Raw genomic sequence first — 22,477 nt, 5'->3', positions numbered from 1 at the left:
ACCATGCTTTTATCTCAGTGAGAAATGAGGGGAATAAACAACAAATTAAGTAACCAGTGTTTATTTATTTATTTAGATTTAGAAGGGGAAATATCTGCTTTTATTTTGTTGACTAAGAAATAGCGACAGGAAACGATGCTCCTAATAGTTTTATCTTTACAAGTTAGTAATTTTAAATTCTATGAAGCGGTGGGAAGGTGTCCACTGTCCCCTTCTGTTCTTTGCGTGGCTGTGCACGCCGGCCACTGTGAATTAGAAGAAGTTTCTTTTAATTGATTATTTTCTCTTTTTACGCAAACGTCCCTTTACTTTTGTAAACTAATGTTTTCTGTTGTGGAAGATGGGGTTCACAGTGTGCACGTATCAAAATTATAGAATAGAATAGAATAGAATAGAATAGCCTTTTATTTCCATTCGCAGGGTACAGCGAAATTGGAGTGCTATTTTTATTGTTTTATATGTATTTAAATGAAGGTAAGACTTTGCAAATACATCAATAAATGATTGGTTTCTGTGATTTACTATTTCATTTTTTATGAAAACAGAAAACAGACATTTTCCGAGTATCCATGTTCCGTCTGTTATCGTCAGGCCCAGTATCCTAGCAACGCCGGAATACTCCATTGAAAGGTGGGTTCGTATCCCATTTTAAAACCTAATCATAGAACAACAGACATTCTGCTTGAGTTAATAATAAGTATAAATATGTGATTAATACAAGGAATAATTCATGTACTTTTTAATTTGCCATGATTAGCACGAGCAACGTTAATTTTTTTAAGTAAATCCGAAACTCCCCCTAAAATACGTCACCCACCAGCCTTACGCCAACACAGCGACGGGTGGTTGAAGAGGTCTGGACCTTTTATTTGCACAGAAAAATATAAAAGTTGTGACTTGTTAATACATACACAAGGTAGCTCCCATGATCTCAGTTTCTATGTCGAAACGTCTCAAAATATATACTCGCGTTCAAGTTTATCGCAATTGCTAGCGGTTGCCGGTGCTGTGTCGAACTTTTTCACCCTCATCCGTTAGCGTCTTACTTTTCCATTAAAGTTAGCTTTACACGTACAAGTCCGCCGTGAACAGGTGACTTTAGCTAGAATATAGATATCTGGTGTTCTTTATTATGAGGTGACATTCGGAACCTCATACTTTATTGCTGCTTACAGCACGTAGGTTACACGTTTTTGTGCGAATTAAGCCTCTGTAACGGGACAGGTGTGCACCGGTTTACATCAGCTAGCCTCCCTGTAAGCGCCGTTTCTACAATTACTTTGACTATAGTGACAGCCTAAGTTGGTGCGATGTTCTGGTTTTGTAGATGTTTGAGTAAAATTACACATTTCATTCATTCATTGACAGAAGATGGAGAACTTTATCCTGTACGAGAAGCTTGGAACCGGCCGGACCTCTGTTGTGTATAAAGGAAGAAGAAAGGGCCATCTCAGCTATGTGGCCATAATCTGTACTGATAAGTCCAAGAGACCTCTGGTCACCAACCATGTAAGAGTCCGTTTTAAACCAGACTTTTAGCAGTAGTCGGTTTGGGTGACGTGGACAGATCTGATACCAATAATTAATAAAACAATAAATGATGGATAAGTCTGAGCAAACAAAGCTGGAGTCATGTTGGAAAAGGCTTGTCAGTATTCTCTCCTGTTAGGTTCGACTCAGCCAGGATCTGGAGCACCCACATATAACGCACTTCTATGAATGGTATGAGACGAGTAACCACCTCTGGCTTGTGGCTGAGCTTTGTACAGGTCAGCAAGTCATTAGTCACTCATTCCTTCACAGTTTTCAATTTAATTTTATAGATTTTAAAATATTGGCAAATATTATCTTCAATGCTTTCTTAGATTGATTTTCTTCTTCTGCTGAAATAATTAGTTATTGCATTTATTAGGTGGTTCCCTGGAGTTTGTAATTGCTCGTGATGGGAGGCTGCCGGAAGGTGTGGTGAGAAGCTTTGGATGGGGCTTGGTCAAAGGACTGAAACACATTCATGAATTAGGAGTCATCCTGTCAGACCTGACTCCTGCTAAGGTTAGCATCTGCATTCATAAAGCTGGAGGACTGAAGGTACACAGAATATCATTCCAGGCTTATTTTCCTTCTTCAGATCCTTCTGGATGGTAGTGGTATTTTGAAGTTTAGTAACTTCTACCTGTCCAAAGCTGAAGGAGAGAGGCTGGAGGACATTTTCAAGTTGCTTTCTACATCTGAGGAAGCTGGAGAAAGACGAGAAAACTTTGATCATCTGAGGAAAAAACTACAAGGTCAGATTTTATCACGTTGAATTGGTAATTAAAGAAGAGGAAAACTAAAATAACTGTAGCTGGTCTATTTGAACCGTGACTCAGAACAAATACGCTGGGGTAGTTTAAGGATAACTTCATTGTTTGAAGATGTCAAGCATAAAAGGGCTCCCAGCTACCCAAATAAATCAGCGTGATGGACTTATGAATGACGTTTTCTTCTTTGTTACAAACAGCCTGTCACAAGGACGTCGTTTTCACTGGTTTCTTTAGTCACCTATGAAAAAATCACTAAAACGATGAGCATGAAGCTGTAATGCTCCTAAATCTGGTAATACCAGGAAGGCCAAGATTTCACCGGAGTGACGTAAAACTTTTGTTTTAAAATAGTTTCAAGGATAGATTAGAAGAAAGATCAGTGATGGGATAACTTCGCTCTTGAAGGACCGTGAAAATGGCTCTCTGGGAGGATGTAGCTGCCTTACTCTGATTAACTAGAAATGTTTGTGCTTCTTTGTTCTGATCTTCTGGATATAGTGTTTTGTTTGTGTAAACTTCTTTGTACTTTTTACGCTGCTTTCATGGACCAGGTCACCGTTGGAAATGAGATTAAACACCTCAGTGAGATTTTACCAAGGATTATATATATGTATATATATATATATAAATATTAACAATGGCTTATCGGCAGCCAGTATTAAAGAAGAGCAGCTCATGACTGACTCTGTGCAGTGTTGCATCACGGATTTCAGAGCAGTGAAAGGGATGCTGGGAGGGATGAGAAAGCCCCAGGCCTACTGGACACGGTGAAAGGTGGAGAAGGAAAACCGAGAACAGCCGTTGTTTTGTCATCTTAGATCTGTAAAATCTGGGTGTTTAAGGGGTTAATGTTCTTCATGACCTTTATGTTGTGATGCTTTCCTTTGCCAGGTTTGTCTTTAAGACCATGCTTGTGTTTTCTTAACAGGTTGTCCGACTTACAGCGCTCCGGAGGTTTTGCAGGGATCCGAGACCAGTGTGAGGTCTGACCTCTGGGCTCTGGGCTGTATTCTCTACTACATGTGCGCAGGTACTCATTCCATACGTGCAAAAACACGTGCATGCACGGAAAGTCACTCTGAATCAGATTTTATGAGTAAATATTTCTTCATCTTTCTTTTTAAACATCACGCTAAACACAGATTTAGTTCGTCAAACTCCACTGAAACCTTAACATCACTTTATTATACAGTCTGTTCCATTTCAGTGTGATGCTAATTTTATACTGCACTGTACCTTTTGCAGGTAAACCTCCTTTTAGTTCAGATAGCCTCACTGACCTGACTGAGATGATTTTACATCAGGAGCCACCACCTCTGAGGCAGACGGGTCAGCACACGCGTTTGAGCATGTCCGTGATGTTTACACACATATGTTCTTTTCTGTTTTCATATATACCGTATTTGTTTTCTGTAGGTCAGGACTTCCAGAGTCTTCTGAAAGGCTTACTGAACAAAGACCCAGATAAAAGGTCAGACCAACACCATCAGCATCATTTATACAGGGTTACAAAATCTCAATGTCAATTTAGATTTTTGCTCCAGAAATATACCAGATTAGATTATTCAAATATTTTATACATGTTCTTTATTTTTGTTAGCAGATGCACCCCAGCGGTTCTTGCCATCGGTATTCCCATGAATAACTTTTGTTTTTCCTTTTTCCATTTGTTGTGAACAACAAAGCTCTAGAGTGGCATTAGATGCTTTTGTGCTGCTGCCACTTGACCGGCCAACGCTCAGACTAATGAGCAGGTGTTCACTTTTCTATAAACGGCTCAGAGTCCGAGGTGTGTTAAAAGCTTCATGACAGAATAACTGTTGATTTTACTTTTGTTGTTTTTGTCTGTAGGCTCAACTGGCCAGAGTTGTTGCATCACCCGTTCTGGGCACAGATAAAAAAGGCAGAAGAAGACGATGCAAAGGGGGATGAACACATTGATAAGGGAGGAGAAAATGGCTGCAAGGGAGGAGACTCTAACCTAAGGCGTGTTGCTGCATTTTCATTCTCTAATAATAACTTTTTGCAGTTGGACGAGACTTTGTAGCAGCAGCTTTACTACATGTAGAAACACACAAATAAACTTTATTTTGTCTTCAACAGAAGCAAAAACACACCGGGCCTTTTCCGTCCAGGACAGACAGACAACACGTCCAGCAGCCAGCCAGGCTACGGGAAGTCAAATAAACTTTCTTCTTCAAATGTAACAAATACGAGGTCATGTGACCCAGAGACTGACGGCCTTCAAGCCAAACATGTGATGAGTGAAGCGTCAAAACAGGACAGGGTCCCGCAGAAGGAGGCAGGGAAGGAAAGAACTGGTGAGAGGGAGCAAGAGTGGAAATGACCGCAGCTCACGCACGTTCCACCACATCTCACGCACGTTCCACCACATCTCACTCACGTTCCACCACATCTCACTCACGTTCCACCACAGCTCACGCACGTTCCACCACATCTCACGCACGTTCCACCACATCTCACGCACGTTCCACCACATCTCACTCACGTTCCACCACATCTCACTCACGTTCCACCACATCTCACGCATGTTCCACCACGTCTCACTCACGTTCCACCACAGCTCACGCACGTTCCACCACATCTCACTCACGTTCCACCACATCTCACTCACGTTCCACCACATCTCACGCGCGTCCCACCACATCTCACGCACGTTCCACCACATCTCACGCGCGTTCCACCACATCTCACGCACGTTCCACCACATCTCACGCACGTTCCACCACATCTCACTCACGTTCCACCACATCTCACTCACGTTCCACCACAGCTCACGCACGTTCCACCACATCTCACTCACGTTCCACCACATCTCACGCATGTTCCACCACATCTCACTCACGTTCCACCACAGCTCACGCACGTTCCACCACATCTCACTCACGTTCCACCACATCTCACGCATGTTCCACCACATCTCACTCACGTTCCACCACATCTCACTCACGTTCCACCACATCTCACGCGCGTCCCACCACATCTCACGCACGTTCCACCACATCTCACGCATGTTCCACCACATCTCACGCGCGTTCCACCACATCTCACGCATGTTCCACCACATCTCACGTTCCACCACATCTCACGCACGTTCCACCACATCTCACGCATGTTCCACCACAGCTCACGCACGTTCCACCACATCTCACGCATGTTCCACCACATCTCACTCACGTTCCACCACATCTCACGCACGTTCCACCACATCTCACGCACGTTCCACCACATCTCACGCACGTTCCACCACATCTCACTCACGTTCCACCACATCTCACTCACGTTCCACCACAGCTCACGCACGTTCCACCACATCTCACTCACGTTCCACCACATCTCACGCATGTTCCACCACATCTCACTCACGTTCCACCACATCTCACTCACGTTCCACCACATCTCACGCGCGTCCCACCACATCTCACGCACGTTCCACCACATCTCACGCACGTTCCACCACATCTCACTCACGTTCCACCACATCTCAGGCATGTTCCACCATAGCTCACTCACGTTCCACCACAGCTCACGCGCGTTCCACCACATCTCACGCGCGTTCCACCACATCTCACGCACGTTCCACCACATCTCACGCATGTTCCACCACATCTCACTCACGTTCCACCACAGCTCACGCACGTTCCACCATAGCTCACGCACGTTCCACCACATCTCACTCACGTTCCACCACAGCTCACGCACGTTCCACCATAGCTCACGCACGTTCCACCACATCTCACTCACGTTCCACCACATCTCAGGCATGTTCCACCATAGCTCACTCACGTTCCACCACAGCTCACGCGCGTTCCACCACAGTAAACGTGTTCCACTGCTGCATGCGTTACGTTATATTATAAGTCTTCATTTACGACGTACTTAAAGAACTGTTGGTGTTCTTGCTGCTTTAGAGAACGTGTTTCGGCTGAAGCCGAAGAGCGGAGAGGACCAGGACAACACTGAGCTCATCTTCCTGCTCAGGTCTGCTGACTGAAACAACAATATTAATTATGGATTTAAAAGTTATAATTTGTTGGAACTTTTCATTTTATTTTCTCCGGTAATATTGATCAGTGGCTAAACCGATGGCCTGTATGAAATCCATGTTTGTTTATGTATAATTAACCTCTTCCTGTTCCTGCAGCTGCAGCCTGTCGGACTCTCTAGAACAGAGCTCAGCACCTGAGGTTTTTATTGTTGTTCAAACAAAATATCTGACCTCTAACTCTGTGGACTCCTCTGATCCTCTGGTTTTTATGATCTGTCCTCAGACTAACGCCGGTGCCGACGTGACCAAGTGTGTGAAACGTCTTCTCCATACTGACTCTGATCTGAATGTGACTCCTATTGTTGACAACCCCAAGGTACCGACTTGTTTACTGTGTGTGTTTATGTGTTATTTGACCTAATCACACTTCTAATGGATAGGGGTGTAATGGTTCACGGGGGGGGGGGGGGGGTGTTGAACCGTTTTGGTTCGGCCTGTTCGGTTCGGTCCAGTTGCGTACCGTTTCGGTTCTTTTTTCGTTAAATAATGAATCTTTAATTGCGTGATTTAAGAGCAGCGGATAAAAGTTCCTAGGCGAGTTTCTGCACGGATGCTGTATTCAGTGACACATGATGGCTGCACGTGCCTGATCTCTGTGTAAAAAATGTGACCTGCAAATTGTGATCAACGCCTTTCAGAGCGGATCAAACCAGCTGGCTGTCGCTGCTGCTGGAGCCCGTAGAGACGCGTCGCCCCTCCCTCCCATCTCTTGCACTGCCGGCCCACAGCGGCAAATAAGTAAACAAACATGTCTGCTGAATTTTCCCCGTGACCGTTGATGTTTTCATCCTACAAGGAAAAATACGGCGTGGAGGAAGCTCGTTGTTTAATACGAGTTTTAAAGAAGAAACTGCAGGCGGTGTGAGTGAGTTTTTAAGGCTCGCTGCAGAAATAAAAACACGGAGCATCAACAGTCAAACACAACACTTGTCTGTATGAGTGTGACGCTCATAGCTGCACTAATAACCTGTGAAGTAATTAAAGACATCATGCTAGATCAGCAGCCTGGGATGACACCTGCTTCTGCTAACTATAGGAGCCGCTTCAGATATTATTGAATAAATAAAAAAAATATATATATATACCGAAAATTAATCAAACCAAACTCTTTAAAACACTGAACTGAACCGAACACGATTTTAGCGTGCCGTTACACCCCTACTAACGGAAACAAATCGGAGACGATCGATCCAGACACGGTGAGAGTCTGTTGCTTCTAGAGTTTGAAGTTGTCTGGATACGGGACAACATGACCAAGATAATATAAGGACAACTAACTTGGTTACCTTACCAGATCCTCAAGAGTCCTCCTGTTCGGTTCGACTCCAAAACCCTTTGTGTCCCCGCTTATTCAGGTATGCTTTATGATTGGTAGCTAAGTGTCACACAGGAAGTAAAGATCCCTGAACACACTTGGAAAATAGATTTCTCATCTTCTGTCCTCTCCAGTGGAAAAGCTGCTCTCTCTGAGTGATGACGAGTGGACTGCCTTTATTTTACAACTTCATTCCTGCTTTGAGGAACAGAAATCGTCCGTGTCTCTCCTGCCCTCTAATGTTCCTGCTCAGTCTACAGCTGTTCGATCCAGGCTCAACCTGCTGTGCTACCTCTGCTGTGTGGCTGGAAACACAGTCGTAGCCAACAGGCTGATGAACTCCTCTCTGGTAGGACTCGAGAAATGTGACTCGAGTGGCATCTTCTAAATGTTAATGCTTTTGTTTTTATTCCCTCTGCCTCTTTAATGTCTACAGCTCGTAGCGCTGACGCAGCAGTTACGCCAGGCTCCCAACTGGGATGTGTAAGTCTTCATCACATTAGGAGGAAACATAAATGTTATAATTACAGGAAATGGTAGCGAAAAGTTCAAAGAGACGAGTTTCAAGCTCTCCTACCCTCACTCGTGAACAAGACCCCGAGATACTTAAACTCCTCCACTTGAGGTAGGACCTCTCCCCCGACCCGGAGGTGGGAGATCGACAGGCGGATTGGTTCAGCATCTGCAGTGATGCGGACGCTGAGCCGATCTGTCGTGGGGAAGAGGGAGCTGAGCCAGAAAGCCAGGCTCTCGATTTACCGGTCGATCTACGTCCCAATCCTCACCTATGGTCATGAGCTTTGGGTAATGACCGAAAGAACGAGATCGCGGATACAAGCGGCCGAAATGAGTTTCCTCCGTAGGGTGGCCGGGCTCAGCCTTAGAGATAGGGTGAGGAGCTCGGACATTCGGGAGGGACTCGGAGTAGAACCGCTGCTCCTCCGGATCGAAAGGAGCCAGTTGAGGTGGTTTGGGCATCTGGTCAGGATGCCTCCTGGACGCCTCCCCGGGGAGGTGTTTCGGGCATGTCCTGCCAGCAGAAGGCCCCCGGGTCGACCCAGGACACGTTGGAGAGGTTACATCTCCAATCTGGTCCGGGAACGCCTTGGGGTCCTGCCGGAGGAGCTGGTGGACAAGGCCGGGGAGAGGACGGCCTGGAGCTCCCTAATTGGGATGCTGCCCCCGCGACCCGGACCCGGATAAGCGGAGGAAGACGAAGACGAAGACGAAGAGTTTCAAGCTTCAGATCCGCTTTTATCTGTTTTAGATCTGTCGATAGTGTTGCTGGAACGATCTGTGTTAATGTTCACCTACAATGGTTTTCAGGCGGAGCAAGGTCCTCAGACTGATGGGTCTTCTGGCTTTGCACTGTGATCTCCTGGAAGAGGACAGTTCTGTCTCTGAGGTCTGAAGATCACGCACACACACACACACACACACACACACACACACACACACACACACACACACACACACACACACACACACACACACACACACACACACACACACACACACACACACACACACACACACACACACACACACAGCGTTTTAAATCAGCATTAATCTGGCCTGAGCATAGTGAGCAGATCTGTTTCAAATAAATAATAATAACTTTATAACATTAGTAAAACAAACTCAGGCACTCAGAGAGAACGCTCTTTAGTTTTGTTTTTAAAAAAAACTTTCGTACCCTGTAAGAAAATAACCACTGTTATAAAAGCACAAGCTCCTTTGTAATTACAGCCGTATTAAACATGGGAACAGGATGGAACGTGGGGATTTTATTTATGTAACACCAGTGTGGACCGGGGCGGCAGAACCACGCAGTCACAGGAAGCAACATAAACTTTTTATGGCAGGAAGATTTATTCCTGCTGTTGCTGTTTTTAGGAACATTTCATCAGTAATCAAGAAAGTAAAAATCAGCTCAAAAAGTCAGACTGAACACGTCTTCTAACTGTGCAGTTCCCGTTTGTACCATAAGGTGGCAGTAAAGCCCTGTAAGGTGTCATCCAGAGGAGTCATGACTACCCACACTGACACATCTACTGGCTTCTGATTGTCTCACCTTCAAATCTGAGACTTTTCCATATGTTTACAGTTTTGTTTTCTTCTGCTTGTTGTTTTTGCTCTGATTAGAACATTTGCGGACACAAAATCTTTAATGTAGAGTAGAGCTAATAACACAGAAAGAATCATTCTGAGATATTATCATAATAGATATAATAATATTAATGTTAGTGTGCATCAAACTCCAGTACTCGAGGACTGGTATCCTGCATCTTTTGTTGTTTCCCTGTTGCAACGCAGCTGATTCACTGTTCAGCAGCTCATCAGGCTCCCCAGAAGCCTGTTAATCACCTGCTGATTGAAATCAGGTGTGTTGGAACATGGAAAACACTAAAACCTGGAGGACAGCGGCCCCAGAGGACCGGAGTTTGACACCTGTGGTGTACATACCGTATTTCAGCTGTAGGATTGATCTCCACGTCTCGATGCAAAAGACCCCACAAGCAGCTCCTGCATGTTGGGCATGGATGCTGGACGTCACTGGTTAGCTTCTTGGTACTGGGATGTTTACTGGACATCCTCGTAATGTTGTGTGGAACATTATGGTGCTGAGGACGGCCACTCTGAGCAGTTTCATCATCATGTTAGTTGTTAGACAAGCTTGTGTCAAAGCTACATATACATGAGTGTCAGGGTGTTCACCTCACCTTGTGATACTTCATTATACAGGTAGGTGATTCAGTGATGAACTGACAGGTAGCTTTGCATGACGGTAGAAAGCATTAGCTGTCATCACGACCACAAGAGGTCTAAAGACCCAGATCCTAAGTTAAGGAGGAATTAAAGCAGCACAGGAATTTCAGCCTGCTACTTTTATCAAGTTGTGTCCACACACACACACACACACACACACACACACACACACACACACACACACACACACACACACACACACACACACACACACACACACACACACACACACACACACACACACACACACACACACACACACACACACACACAGGGTTTAACTGTTAGTTTAAAAGTGGTTTTGAGTTAACATTCCTGAACAAAGTTTGTGACCCCCCCCCCCCCCTCCATTCAGCCACCTTTTTTGTGATGAACAGTGAAATCTGTTCTGACACCAGGAATTCCTATCTCTCGTCTGTCATTGTTTGTGCTCCATTAGTTTTACTTTCTTTACAGCTCTGCTGCTGAGTCGACACAGCGATTAACAAAATGGCCGACTTTGGCATATGTTGTTTCAGTACACTTGTGGACAAATGGCGGAACAGCTTTTTTCTTGCTCTCCTTTACTTCTCTTCAGCTGCTGTCAGACAGCACTTCACAGTTGTGTGTGTGTGTGTGTGTGTGTGTGTGTGTGTGTGTGTGTGTGTGTGTGTGTGTTTCATGGGCTCTTTTGAACTATGTTTGTGTGAGCTCTCAGCAGGGGTTTTGTGTAGATAGTTCTCTGTGTGTGTGCTGTTTTGTTCCTCTTGGGGTGTGTGTGTCTGTGTGTGTGTGTCTGGGCTTGCCAGTGCTCTGTATCAGTGTGTGTGTGTGTATACTTAAGATGCTAACGGCTGACCAATAAAAGAGCACACACACACACTCGCGCTTTTCCCTTTGTGCAAGTATTGGCTCAGCAGGGGTTCTCCTGCTGCAATCCTGCTGATTGGCGTGTAAGGGCTGGGTTTAGTTACCATGGTAACTGCTGTATGTTTCACTCACCCCTCCAATAAACACACATATACACACTTACGCAAACATGGCACACGAGTCCTTTCTTTTCTTTCTGTCGTGCTGTTGTCTGATTGTCTCCAGCTCGTTCCTCGGAGTTGTGTTTCAGTCTGGAGGAAAACTGCCTTCAAGAGCACGTATAATTTCCCGTCATTAATCATCACTTGTTACGTTTTGTAGTTTCACCAGGAGTTTAACCAATAATGCCGTGGCTGTGCTGGGTGTTTCACAGGGATAAGGAGGCTTAAGACATCTGAAAAGCTCAGAGCAATCTCTAGGAACGCAGATTTTAAGGTTCAAGATCCAGAAAGGAACTAATGGGAGATTTTGGGAATAACCCTTCCAGTGAGTTAAATAGCAGTGTTAAAGGTTTTAGGGGTTATAAAGTAGAAGATGCATTTTTATAGTAAGATAAAGAGTTGTTGAACTATTTGGTCAACATAATCTTTAAGCAAACCTGTGCAACAGCGATTGAAATGACTATATTTGCTTCATATGTGTGAGGATCTGCTCCTTCTCCCTCTGACGTGTTGTCCCGTCTCCCCTCGGCATCCTACCCACCTTCCTGACTCCTTCCTGTATTTAAAGCCTCTGTTCGCACTCGTCTTTGTCTACCTGCTGTATCATCCTACCTGCCATTATTCATATGAAACTGTTCTTTTGCCTGCTCACCTGCGTCTGGGTCCACATCATGACAATAAGTTGTTGCCTGCTTTTCCATTTTAAATGCATCAGTCGTAGTTTTAATAAAATACAACAACTTGGTAAATCTAGAGGGAACTTTGGCATTTGAAGATCAGGTTTGTAAATGCCATGGCCTGGATTTGGATCACTCTTTTCTAAGTTGGACTTTGAAGCATGTGCGCTACACCCAGTTATTCATTCATTCACCCACGTCCAACAGGCGTTCACACACGTTCACGCGCGTTCACACGCTGGTGGTGATGAGCTACATTGTAGCCGCAGCTACCCTGACAGAGGCGAGGCTGCCGACCACAGCCGCCACCAATCCCTCTGACCATCACCAACAGGCAAGGCGGGAGAAGTGCCTTGCCCGAGGACACAATGACTGACATGGACAGAGCAGGGCTTCAAACCAGAAACCCAACCTCTGAGCCACTGTAGCTACCATTACCATGATGTTATGGAGGAGATCCCCCTTAATGAGCCGATACACAACTGTTTCCTTTATGAGCTCACATTGGGTTTTAAGTGAAGACACACTAGTGACCACTGATAATAACAGATTTACACTATTGTTCAGTAACCAATCACAAATCTGTCTTTAAATATAGTTTAGGACTGACTCATTTTCACTCACAAAGATGTGTGTTTATGCATGCGAGATCATTTCATAGATGCAAGTTTGCATCCAGTCATGGACCAGTGGACCAGTTATTCATCCTCGCTGAAGGACTCATGTGTGTGTGATTGGTTGTCCATTCTGTCAGCTCTTGGAAAATAAGATGCAGGGTCATTTTTAAAAGCTCCGGTGTTTGTACAACCAAAGCTAGAGCTGTGTCTGTGTTGGTAATGGCACTAAGTCAGGCACATGTGTAGAGTGGACTCCTCCAGAGCTGTTCCTGGTCTCGGATCATGTTTGTTGTGCTCATGGGCAGAACCTCAATGTGTGGAGTGGAGGGTTTGATGGTTGGAAACCTCAGGGTTCTTATCTCTGCTCTTTACAGATCATCTGGTTCTGCTTGACATTTACACACCTCAATGTTCAGTGTGAAGCTGTTGGAAACGTGGTTCTTGACTGGAAAACCGTTAAATGTTCCTTCTGGGTTAGGAAAATCAGAATCAGAAGGGTTTATTGCAATATCAACATTAGGAAATTGCTGCGGTACTTGGTGCAAAAAGATAAATGATAAACAAAAATTTGAAACAAGCACAATAAACCAGCACGCCTCAACGTCCTGGAAGTGTACAGGTCCTGTACAGAGGGAAGTTTGCAGCCAATGACCTTCTCAGCAGAGCGTACAACACGCTGCAGCCTCTTCTTGTCCCTGGTGGTAGCTCCAGCGTACACTGAAAAAACAAACTTGTAGGATTTACTTAATTCAGTTATGGAAAGTGGTTGCACACAATTGTTTTGCTTTAGTTGCAAGTCAGACGTTTAAGTAGAATTAACATACGTTTTTCATTTTAAACAAACATGTATATTATGTGTTAATACAAATTGATAGAAACATGTTGTCATTAAGTAATTTGAGCTCTTCAAACATTTTAATTCAACACTATTGTTTCACTTTGTTCCAACACTATTCTGTAACTTACTCTAATACTAATGGGTCACTTTTATTACTACATGTCTTCTTCATATTCAATTTTCATAATATATTATAAAGTCAAATACTAAATTTTTTCTACTTCAACTCAAGTCACATCATGGAAATGAAAATAAAATAAAAAAAAAAAGTAACCATCATCGAAGAGAACAAAAACATTCTGCTTTGTCAAGATTAAACAATACAAAGAAACAACTCAAGTCATTTCTGATGCAGAAATGTTTTGTTCCATTACCATTAAAATACATATTTACTGAAATGGTAAATATGTTTCTATACTATCTTAATGATACTACCAATTTTCTCTCAATCTAAAAGAAATTGTTGAATGACAAAACCTTTAAGTGCTATAGTATAAACAGTTATACAGCAAGTATAAAATATTCCAACATATTGTACTAACATCTCGGTCCAAAAACAGCATCATCATAACTGCATTAAACTTAACTTTTTCTTTACCGCTGCCTCGATAATACACTTCATAGTTAACAGTTCTTTAGCTCTTCACTCAGGGAAAAACAAAGAACAAAAAACAAACTAAAGTTACTGAATGATGCATATTCAAAATATGTGTACATGTAACAGAAAAAAAACTGCTCACAATCCACTTAACAGTGAAGCAAACTTAATAGCAGTAAAATCTCAATGTAAACAACATCTAAAAGGTGAGAGCAAAACTGAAATTTAAATGCCTTCCCATGGAGCTAACCACCTCATTTGCACAACTATGAGCTTTTCTTACATGCTTAATTTTGTCTTGAGGTTTGGGGCTTTTCTGGGTAGTTGAGTGGCATGCAACTCCATTACCACCTTCTGAAGCACCTCAAAAATGTAGTGGGGCTGTGATGGGTAGGTCATGTTCAAACTGTAAAAAAGTCCAAAGATCATGGCTGTTGCAAGTGCCACATTGTCCAGATCCAGGAGAATGACCATACATCCTAGCCTGGCAAGCCAGACTAAATGAATGTATTATTTAGTCTGGCCATGCTCCATTGACGGCTCTCGGTTGTGGGGCGGGTTCTACCGTTGTCTTTCAAATGATCTCCGCATTCCACTGGACAATGAATGTGACATAATCTTGTTTCACTCTGTTGCATCATCCCACCCACCAGGCATATGGAGTGCCCTGATTGGCCCACAAAGCAGATAAAGCTCTGTGATTTGTTCACTAAGCAGATAGAGCACTATGATTGGCCCACCATTATGGACCAATCACAGCTCTTTATGTGTTTGAAACCCCTCTAGAGAGCTGTGATTGGCTAGCCAGAGTCCTGGTAGGAGCTGCGGAGGTTCCAATGGAGCATGCCTAGACCATTCTTTGCAAAGCAAGAATTTGGTCTAGTTCACTAGGCTACATACATCCAACATTCCAACATCTGAAATGTCATTGTCTGGTGCATCTCTGTTGATGTAGATGCCCACTATGGTTTTCTCAATAGCAATCATTGCAGTGGCCTCAGTAAGGTCCTGGTGAAAAAGAGAAAACATTTTAAGTTTTTGTTTTTTCCAACCATATTTATATATAATGTTTGCAGTTTCACTTTTAGTTACACATGTGTAATCGGAAGGTTGCAGGTTTGATCCCGGCTCCAGACAGAGAATTCAGCTGTTGTGTCCTTGGGCAAGACACTTAACCCACCTTGCCTGCTGGTGGTGGTCAGAGGGACCGGTGGCGCCTGTGCTCGGCAGCCTTGCCTTTGTCAATGCGTCCCAGGACAGCTGTGGCTACATCGTAGCTCATTACCACCAGTGTGTGAAAGTGTGTGTGAATGGATGAATGATACACTGTAGAGTCCTTACACTGAAAGGCGATATACAAGTGCGGGTCATTTATCATTTATCATGTGTGGGCAGAATAGCAGTTAAAGAGTGCCCTGCAATTCTGCTTTAACCATCAACATTTTGGGGTGGGGGTTGGGGGGGGGGTTACAAGGACACTTGGCGCGCCACTGCAAAATACATATAGCAGAAACCCTGAAGTCTACAAGATTTCATTTTGTTTTTCTTGGAAAGACATTTGGCCCACAACAAACCCAGTTATGTATTTTTTGCTTCTGTTAGTTGAAAAATATGAGAGAGGCCCCTTGAGAAAATAATTGTGAATTAAATTACAGTTGCAATATTGAAGAAAAAAATAAAATTCACTATTGGATAACTTTCTAGAATCGTTCGGCCTTAGCTGGGATCAAACCTGCAACCTTCCGATTACTGGACAACCCGTTGAACCTGTTGAGCTACTGCTGCCCATAAAAGGACACACTTTGTTAGAAAATATTAAACCAAAAATGATTAAAAATAAAAGACCCTGTCTTTCCAAAACAATAGATGCAATGACCTATCCAGTGTCAACAACCAAGACTGCACTTCAGTAATGCAGGATTTGCCCCAGAAAATGAGTTAAGCCTGGCGGATCCGTCCCGCAGCGTTCCTCCGTGAGTGGGGGGTTGCACACTTTCCGCTGCTGTTTTTCACCTGTATCAGCTGACGGAGGGCTCTAGTTTCGTTGCGCCGTTCGTGTCAGCGGACACTGTAGGGTCGGGGAGGGGGGCGGGGCATGACCCTTAGCCTGACGGATCGCCAGGCTTATAAAGCGCTGGGGGAAACCCTGGTGATGATAATAAATACAGTTGTACATTTCTTAACCTTGATATATTGAGCCTGGAAAAATCGAATTCATTTTTATCTATCGTACGATTAATTGATTTGATTATCGTCCCAACCCTAGGGTGACACATGTAACATTTTTTTCCAATATCAGCACAGACATCACCTTTTCCAAACATAAGGAAGGCAAATGGGTTACTGAGTTAAATTGATGCATTTTGAAATTTTGCTAATCCACAATCAACTCAAAACACTCGCCACAAATTCCTGCACCAAGTCATCCGGATTCTCATTAAGATAGATGCAGAGACATTTGATGAGGGACTCCCTTCGAACATCAGTGTCATCCTTAAGGATTATAACACAGAAAATAGATTTTGGTAAATGGTCTGTATTTATATAACATCTTCTAGAGTCCAAGATCCTCCAAGGCACTACGCTACAACAGTTTAGCACGCACGTGTGCACGCACACTCACACACACACAGCGATTAGTCACAATGTAGCCGCAACAGCTGTTGGACAATTATCATATAAAAATGATAAAACAATGCATTCAGTAGAATTAGTCCACACTAAAAAAATAAAATTAAAAAAAAGTTCAACATTACATTGGATGTTTTACTAAATGCATCTACAAAAGTTCTTACCGTCATTGTGGCAGTTATGCATTTAAGCTTTTTGCCCTGCTCCCCAGATCGCTTTGCAAACACTCTCGTCAAACTTTCAGAAAGAAGGTCCAGCTGTGACAGAAATCGTGACTGTAGAGGCATGCTTGTGATGCCTTTGAACTCTGCATTTATTTGAAGGACACAACGTTTAGTTAGTAGCACAGCCCACAGACTTTAAAAGACATTTGTAACATTAAAACCACACTTGCCTGCCATATGATTGCATTTACTGTGCATAGTTTGTCATTAGTAGTCTGCGATCCAAACATTCTGGAGACACATCCCAAAAAAGGTGAAACATTACCATTCAGGGTTTCCCCCAGCGCTTTACAAACCTGGCAGGCTTTGCTTTGACCCCCACACAACGAATGGTACAGAAAACGACCTGTGTACTACACGGTCTGCCGGGCTTAAGCCTAATTTATGCTTCTCCATCCGCGTCGGGACGGACGCACGCAACTTCATCATCAGTCTTTTCTAGGGCTCCCCAGCTGGCTCGCAAGGACGGACGGAGTCGAGCTCTTTCTAAACACCTGTACATTGAGGCAGAGAACACAAGCTTGTGATTGATCTAGACGTTGTTGTCGTCAACAGCGCTGCCATTGCACCCTCAAAAACATAGAGAGCTGAGGATATTTAGCAGCAGACACGGAGCAGATTGAAGAAACCCTCTCGGAAAAATTATATAAATATGAAAGTTTTATTCTCCCGTGCCTGGAAGAGTGAAAAGATGCGCAGCAAGCATTTTATTTGTGGACGGAAATGACCGGAAACGTGGGTTTAGAGGTGGAGAGCGCATGAAGAGGTAGAGGAGGATGAGTGACAAATCTGTCCGTGTCAAAAAGTCTCTTAAATACATAAAAACACAATATAAACACACTATCTTGGACCGGATACAACAGAACAGTGCTACGTCCTCTGTTGTCTTGGCGGGGAATTGCTTTGCAACACTCCCCAGGAGACAGAGAAGTATGAGGGCAAATTGTCTTTGTCCATGCGTGCATGTCTCTCCCTCCTGGAGCTGACAGAGAAGTATAAATTAGGCTTTAGAAAGTTTTCTGGGGAAACCCTGCCATTATACATTAATGTGTTTGACAATGCTAGTCAAGGCTTTTTCAATTACCTCTGCTGCCTCAAAAAGAGCTAACCATCTCTCTTGTACCTCACTGATCATTGGAGCATCATAGATCACTTCTTGTCTTCTTAAGGCAAATGTTCTGCTCATTTTTTCTCTAATCATTTCTCTGTTGTTGCGCTCCTTTACATCAGAAAGCAGTTCGATCCTCAGCTTCTCAAGGGATTTCTCACTATCTCCGAGTGGAAAAGAGGGGCAGTAATCTACTTCACCTCTCTTTGGTTTCTTGACGTCAAAAGCAGGGGAACATTTCCCAGATGGTTTATTTTTCAAAGAATTGACACACACTTCAGTACATCCTACTTTCCGTAGCTGAGTGCGGTAGTTTGACAATTTGTAGTTTAGGCTCATCTTCCATCCTGCATAGCCACTGGGTGAGCCTCTTTCTTTTAAACATGGATGCTTCAGGATGAGTGCCTCTGCAACTAGGTCAAACTTTTCATCTGTGAGATAGACTGTGTGCTTGACTATCTCCTGGATCAATCCTTCCAGTATGTCAGACTTCAGCTTTGGATCAGGGATCAATAACATCCCGTTTTCTCTGAAAGCTACATGGGCCTTCCCAAGCTCAACTTCAGCATCATATGTGAAACGAGGAACACAGAACAAATCTGGCCATGAAGATCGTGATGACATAGACTCTGGAGATGACAGAATCACTGTGCTGTCACCTGAACTGGACGAGGTGTAATCAGGAGCACTAGTTGATGGAAATGAAAAGCTGTCTTCAGCTTGGTCTTGAGGTTGGCAAGATGTGTGAACAACTTTTATTGTTGTCTTGTTTTCTATTTCTTCCATAGAGTTTAAGTTCACAAACTCATTGCCGAAAAGCACATTCGTGAATTGTAGTCTGAATGTTTCAGTTATTTTACACTGAGTCTTTACTTCAGTCTCCAGTTCAGCAACAGTTGAAGGCAGACCAGCAGCAATCCTGACCCTCTGACTGCTGTCCGGTCCAAGGATGACGCTAAGAATGGCTTGAGTTGTCATGGTCGTACTTCACACTCTGTTGCAAAAGAATAAGAAAATGGAATTATGATCTGTTTAAAAAAAAACCTTCTTAATCCCCCAAATTTGATCTTATACCAGTGGTTCCCAAACTTATTTAGCCCTTCTATGTCCCGACCATGTCGACGCACCCCCCAGCCCCCACATCAGGGCATGGCTATGTATATATATATATATATATATATATATATATATATAGGGCTGCTTTGACATGGGCTTCATGCACTTCCTTATTTCGGAGGCTGAAAGTCCCTGACCTAACCTCATGCAACTGAATGTCTGAAGCTGGTGCTGTACAAAAACGACAAATGAAGGGACCTGTAAAGTTCTCAACAAAGCCTGCTAATCCATGTGCTCTCAAATTGTCAGCAACAACAGTCTGCACTGTGCCCTTCACAAATTTTTCCAGTTGTGGAATAAAAATGCCATCAACTTCCAAAGTTCTTAGGTCACGTAATAGGGGCCGTAAAACCTTATCATAACCAAACGACTTTACATTGTTTGTTGGGCACAAAATGGCCAAGAGGATTGAGGTTAAATTGGAATGAGACCCTGGGGGTAGGTTATTCAGAATCCAATAGACAGCGTAAAGTTTGTTAGTTTTGCGGGAAGTGCCCAAAGGGTTACAGACCTCAAAATCATCAACATACAAAGTAATTGATAAACTTAGGTCTTCACCTGACAACAACCCGTTTTCCTTATAATGCAGGCCATCTTTATAAGACTTGTACAAAATTTCTTTTCCGGCCTCTGTGTCTCTGTGTGTTTCGTGATCAGTAACAATCTTGTCCACAACATCCTTCCTACTCAGGAGCACTCCAAGGGATTCTAGGATTGGGATATACTGCAATGTTTTGTTCTCTTTTGGGTCTAATATATATTCAACTGGTTCCACAACATTAAAGTTAGCCTTGTAATATTGCTTTCGTTGATGTGTAGAACTCAAAGTGCCACCCTTCTCAATGGCCTTATTTAGAGGACTTGCAGAGCACAGAGAGGAAATTATCTCCTCTATTACACTTCTGTCAACTTGGAGCGCATACTTCTGAAAAATGTCCACTAGAACACTTTCAGTATATGGTTTTGAGAGACAATCGGTTAAGTGGTGAAGTTCTACCAAAAAATTATTGATTGCTTTGCTTGGTACAATGGAAAAATGTTCTAATTTTAACAAAGATGCAGCTAAACTCCACGTAATTCTATCTGGGGGGTCATTTGGAGCATCAGTACTGCTATCTTGTGGATCATGGTCATCAAAGTCACTGTCCAAATTAATAGCAGCAGATTGAAAATGGATGGATGGAAGTTTGCTTAATTTAAGGCTTGGGCACTCACCTGGTGTAACTCCACAGATTTTAACCAATATCAATAAAGTTATAAAAGAAATGCATACTGGGAAAAACAGCATCCAAACCCTCCGAATGTCTCAGGCCCTGTCCACACGTAGCCGGGGATCTGCCAAAACGTAGATATTTTTCTACGTTTTGGCCTGTCATCCACACGAAAACGGAGTTTTTTCACGCAAAAACTGATCTTTTTAAAAACTCCGGCCAAAGTGAAGATCTGCGTTTTCTCCGTTTTGGGTGTCTGCGCGTGGACAGACAAAACCGGAGTTTTAAGGTCCGCAACGTCACTTTCCGTGACAAAAAACTGCTGACATCACGTGTGCGACCTGTGTTTACACTAGCCGACAGCATGGATGCCCTCAGAGTTGCGCTCGCTTTATCAATTGTCCAAGCGCTTTCTGCTTGTTTGTTTTTGCAAGCGGAATTACTGCTCCTTGCGGAAGACCACAGACGAAGGACGAGGTTAAGAACGGGGGAAGTACTGCCGCCTACATGTCTGGCATGTCCTTAACAACGTATTTATCCGGGTACGTGTGGACAGAGTTTTTTTTTTTAAATGAGGTGGTGTGGATGCAAGTTTTTGGAGGGGCAGATATTCTTTTTTGAAAAAACCCAGCTACGTGTGGACTAGGCCACAGTCTTAGAAAACCTCATGGTTGTTGTTTCTCAGCTACGCCGAGCAGTGGTGCAGAACTGGTGTGAAGAACCTGTCCTGTTAGTCCTGCTCGTCTTTTAACGGGCAGAGTCCCAAATGACAAGAGCTGAGCTCTGCTCCTGGAAAGTTTCAGCTTCAGGTGGGAAACGGCAGAGCCAAGTGTGCTTCGGTGAATTGAGTGTGATGTGTGTGTTAACACACACACATGCAGAGTACAACAAACAGCAGTGTTTTAGGGTTTCTTCCAGAGGTTATTAAAAATGAAACCTGCAGAAGGTCTAAAGCTTCACTCTGCGTCTCTACTCTGCAAACATAGTGCTCACAGTAAACTGATGGACCACAGATGGACGTCTTTGTCTCGTGTCACATGACCGTTCATTTTTCAGGACCTCTATTGATTTTTCTCTTCTCTTTTCCTAATTAATACACCTTTATGTATTTCTTGTCAGGTGCATAAAACCCCATTGAGTTTATTTCACTGGCAGTGATATGGTTGTTTGCACTAGCCTGAATCCTCTCAGGTGCATAGTAATTGATTACAGTCTCTATTACGGATAGTGCCACAGATATTGATCGGAAGGCAGAGGTTGATTGTTTTATGTCTGAGTCTGCTGCCTGAGCTCATCTGGAATGAACCGGCCGGTAAACCGCAGAGGTGAAAGTTAATACAGCTATTTCAGGATTTACAGGTCTGTCCTAACCCTAACAAACCAAACACACGGATCGATGATTGTGTCTAATTTGTCTTTATATTTATTTAGATCTGTTTGTTGTAATTAACCAAAACACTTTTTAAAACTGTTTCTTACTGTTTTCAGGCTGTGTCAACAATGACAGACCTGCTGAGGGAAAATCTCAGGAACAGTAAACTGAAGCAGTTTGTGCTGCCGCCACTCGGGGAGTTCCTCTACCTCATCTCTTCTCAGGTATTACCAGTAAAAAGAGACATGACCAAGTGGGTTATTCTATTTCCATCCAATACAGAATAAAATATATTCTAAGAACATTTCATCAATAAAGAATCAGAATCATTTAAATCAATAGAGAGGGACTTGGACAGAAAGGGACAGCACCCACTTCCCAAAGTTTGGACGTCCTACAGAAGGTGGTGTGGTTCATGGGACTCAATATAGACATGATGTGCACGTCCATGAGACATTCACTGTTTGCAGGGTACACAGCGTCTCAGGCAGAAGTAAAGGATCTGTGATGCAGGCTGTAGGATTTCAGCATGGTTAACAAAACCACAGCTGCAGTGTAATGCATCATTTTGCTGACCCACCTACTTTATGAGAGTGTTTTACATTTCCTGGATCTGACC

At 43.5% G+C, this 22,477-nt stretch overlaps 1 protein-coding gene across 9 annotated transcripts in view; it reads left to right on the top strand.

Annotated features, from left to right (window-relative positions):
* The first annotated feature begins 342 nt into the window (after positions 1–342).
* Positions 343–22,477, top strand: part of LOC107378798 (serine/threonine-protein kinase ULK4) — a 161,821-nt gene continuing 139,686 nt past the window's right edge. For 3 of the 9 annotated variants that reach the window (XM_070550837.1, XM_054740468.2, XM_070550836.1), the window contains exons 1-18: positions 343–630; positions 1,369–1,509; positions 1,670–1,769; positions 1,913–2,052; positions 2,129–2,285; positions 3,232–3,333; positions 3,549–3,632; positions 3,720–3,774; positions 4,155–4,289; positions 4,407–4,624; positions 6,236–6,305; positions 6,469–6,511; positions 6,596–6,688; positions 7,667–7,727; positions 7,822–8,036; positions 8,124–8,170; positions 9,014–9,092; positions 21,975–22,082. In XM_070550837.1, coding sequence (XP_070406938.1) covers positions 1,372–1,509; positions 1,670–1,769; positions 1,913–2,052; positions 2,129–2,285; positions 3,232–3,333; positions 3,549–3,632; positions 3,720–3,774; positions 4,155–4,289; positions 4,407–4,624; positions 6,236–6,305; positions 6,469–6,511; positions 6,596–6,688; positions 7,667–7,727; positions 7,822–8,036; positions 8,124–8,170; positions 9,014–9,092; positions 21,975–22,082 — 1,845 coding nt within the window. In that variant the 5' untranslated portion in view covers positions 343–630; positions 1,369–1,371. Of the gene's footprint in view, positions 631–756; positions 917–1,368; positions 1,510–1,669; positions 1,770–1,912; positions 2,053–2,128; positions 2,286–3,231; positions 3,334–3,548; positions 3,633–3,719; positions 3,775–3,843; positions 4,058–4,154; positions 4,290–4,406; positions 4,625–6,235; positions 6,306–6,468; positions 6,512–6,595; positions 6,689–7,666; positions 7,728–7,821; positions 8,037–8,123; positions 8,171–9,013; positions 9,093–21,974; positions 22,083–22,477 lie in introns of those variants that run through there. The other 6 variants (XM_070550835.1, XM_070550834.1, XM_054740471.2 and 3 more) reach the window with 6 other exon arrangements.

Source organism: Nothobranchius furzeri, chromosome 5, assembly GCF_043380555.1.
Source record: "Nothobranchius furzeri strain GRZ-AD chromosome 5, NfurGRZ-RIMD1, whole genome shotgun sequence".
Taxonomy (NCBI): domain Eukaryota; kingdom Metazoa; phylum Chordata; class Actinopteri; order Cyprinodontiformes; family Nothobranchiidae; genus Nothobranchius; species Nothobranchius furzeri.
The sequence above is the reverse complement of the archived record's forward strand: the minus strand, read 5'-3'. Positions and strand labels throughout refer to the sequence as shown.